A 3,029-nucleotide genomic window follows, 5' to 3' on the forward strand; every position below is an offset into this window, starting at 1 on the left:
AGCAGTGATATTATAGCTAGTGCCAAATATGCAACATCTTTGTACAACAAAGAACTGTCCAAAAAGGAATAAGATTTAAATTCTTGTTATAAATTACCGGGAAGATTTTCAATTTAATTTCATAATTTATTAATATTTTCACTTGTCCTTGTTTGCATAATATACTTGATGTGGTTCAGTCATCTTTAGTTGGATCTAACACTGCTTGTGGTGTCAACACTTTTTTCTCAAATGGAACTTTTACTAACCTTCATATACTGTTTGACATGATTACATATAATTTATTTAATGTAACCTACTATTTTAATTAACATGCCTTCTTAGTATTGATGTTATATTTCAAGTCATTTTCTTTGGTGGAATGTAATATTGTAGGTGATGTCAACACTTGTTAAATAGAACTTTGTGTAATTTTTATGAACTATTTAATATTAATATATTTTATTTGCAAAATTTATATCAATAATTCTGGTATTACTGATACAATGTATATTAAATAATTAAGTTTATAGTTCAGTCATTCTCTTTAGAAGATAATTGTTTACTTGACTGTACATATAGTCCTTTTCAATTCAGTTGTTTTCTCTGGGATCTAAAATTTCTTTTAATTCAGTACATGCTTATTTGATCCCTTTAACTTGATGCAGTGTGATAAATATGCCTATTACAATAGGAGTGTATAATGTGGAATAAAACAATTGGTGCTTTGGATTATATATTGGAATTTTTTTCTCATGCATAAGGGCTCATGGGTGTATGTAAGGGAAAAGTACAGATTTTGTAAGGGCATGGGTAACTAAAGGTTGACATGTAGGATAAAGCTTGATTACCTCATAGTTATGATTTGTTTCCAAAAGGTCTCCTGTTTGTAATGCATGACTGAATGAAGACCATTACATCTTGAACTAGAAGGGCACTTGGGAGAGTGCATACATCTGCTAAGCCACATATTAGAATAACCACAAAAAAAACTCCTGGATCTGCGTGCATAGCTGGATCCCAAATCCACATGCATACCTGGATTTGCATCAACATCTAATCAATTGATCCTTGGCCCGTGGGCTGCATTTCTTCAAAGTTCATTAAAATCCTTTCACGACTGTTTGAGTTATGTTTGGAACAGACAAACAAACGGAAGCAAAAAAATGGAAGTGAAAACATAACCTTCTTCTCCAAAGTTGGTGGAGGTAAAAATTTAAGATGTACAAATACTAATCCTGTTTGCATCTTTATATAAATCACCATCCTAAAATATGTACAAGATTAGTGAGAAAATGGGGAAAAAATGGAAAAATGAAAAAAGCTTGATTACCTCAGTTATGATTTGTTTCCAAAAGGTCTCCTGTTTGTAAATGCATGACTGAATGGCTCACATTACATATTGAAACATTCAGTAAGTACTGGTATTATTCATATGTTGAAATTGAGATGTTAACTTTGTTGGGAAGAAAAATTGCATTAAGAGTACAAAGAAAAGCTCTGCATCAAAAGGATATCATTAAGTATTACTACTAACAGCACCAATACTTGTCGTTCTCTGAGCATAGTAAACTACTGTTAGACCCACTCCCCTCCCACTCACCACACCACCACCACGTGAAAAGTATAAATCCCTGAAAAGCAAACATTCCCCATATTATATTGCTTTGCACACACTGGAACAATTTATGTCCTCCAGCAGCCTGTTTATTCCCTCCTATACACATAAGTATATTTTTGGTGTTGTACAGTGTCTTTTATTTAGAGTTCTTTATTTTACAGACATGCAAAGTGCAGGAGCAAACAGTAACTCAAGCAATAATTTATTTAATTTTTCAAGCTCATTGAGTGGAAGACTATTGTTGTTGCAGGTCCTGGTTGGGGTTTTCCTCTATATAAACTGCTTGATGATATACACATTTTTTAAAAAGGAGGTTTTTAGGGAAGAAACGCGATACATTTTGTTTGTACAAACCCTATTTGTGGACTCTGCTCTTATGCTGTTAAGTGACTTGCTTTCAGTTGGAGCTTATTTCCAGTATGCCACGCACATAATTCCTTGCAGTATCATTTGTACAGTTTCGGTTTTTCTGATCTGCTGTACACCACTGACTTTGGTGGCAATGTGTCTGGAACGCTATGTGGCTATATGCATGCCTTTGAGACATGCTGTCATCTCCACAAGCAGGACCAGATTATATGGGGGTTTTATCATATGGACTCTCAGTTCTATAATTCCATTGTTCAATTTCATAGGATATTGGGCAGTAGTCCCACCTGCTGCTCAGTACTCCTATGCAGTGTGCACTGTGGAGCTAATTTTAGGTGAAGCATGGCAGGCACACGGACGTGCCATCATTTTTATTATCTTTTTCCTTTTTTTAATCATTATCATTGTCTTCACCTACATCAAGATAATGATTGCAGCTAGAGCTGCTTCCTCTGAGAAAAAGAAATCAACCAGTAAGAGTCTCAGGACTGTGCTGCTTCATGCATTTCAGTTGTTTCTGTGCATAGTGCAGTTTTTAAACCCATATATAGAAATGGCATATTGGGGGGTTGAAGAAATGATGTTGCGGAAAATACGATATTCCATGTTTATAGCTTTTGTGATTGCACCACGTTGTCTCAGCCCATTGATTTATGGTCTCAGAGATGAAAAATTTTTTCATGCTTTAAGACATTATGCTATGTGTGGCACTGATTGTCATTTCCCAACATTGCTTGAAATCAAAAAATTGAAAATAAGACCAATTTAAATACAATGCAGGACATAACTAATAAGTGATTATTTTATGTGATTTTTAGATTGTTTGATGAAAACAGATGCTTTAATGACTGTGCTAAAATTATCTACCAACTTTTGGTGAACTGAATATTTTGGAATTTGCTTATACAACAAAAAATGTGGAAAAATATATGCCCCTGAGGCTGAATTGTCTTATTATACATTTTGATCAAGGCTTATTGTTGAAATGTGTTATGGTTTGAATGTTGAATATCAAATGTCGTTTCACTGTTACTGTCAAACACACGCACACACACACACA

At 34.2% G+C, this 3,029-nt stretch overlaps 1 protein-coding gene across 1 annotated transcript; it reads left to right on the plus strand.

The window, feature by feature from the left end:
- Positions 1-1,763: 1,763 nt before the first annotated feature.
- Positions 1,764-2,738, plus strand: LOC132901123 (odorant receptor 131-2-like). Its single transcript, XM_060943481.1, has one exon. It carries the CDS (start codon positions 1,764-1,766, stop codon positions 2,736-2,738), a length of 975 nt encoding a protein of 324 aa, XP_060799464.1.
- The last annotated feature ends 291 nt before the right edge of the window (positions 2,739-3,029 follow it).

The sequence above is a fragment of the Neoarius graeffei genome, chromosome 17, assembly GCF_027579695.1.
Source record: "Neoarius graeffei isolate fNeoGra1 chromosome 17, fNeoGra1.pri, whole genome shotgun sequence".
Classification (NCBI taxonomy): domain Eukaryota; kingdom Metazoa; phylum Chordata; class Actinopteri; order Siluriformes; family Ariidae; genus Neoarius; species Neoarius graeffei.

Excerpts from the sequence above, each read along its gene's own strand:
- LOC132901123 (XM_060943481.1), top strand. The coding sequence starts at position 1,764 with ATGCAAAGTGCAGGAGCAAACAGTAACTCAAGCAATAATTTATTTAAT.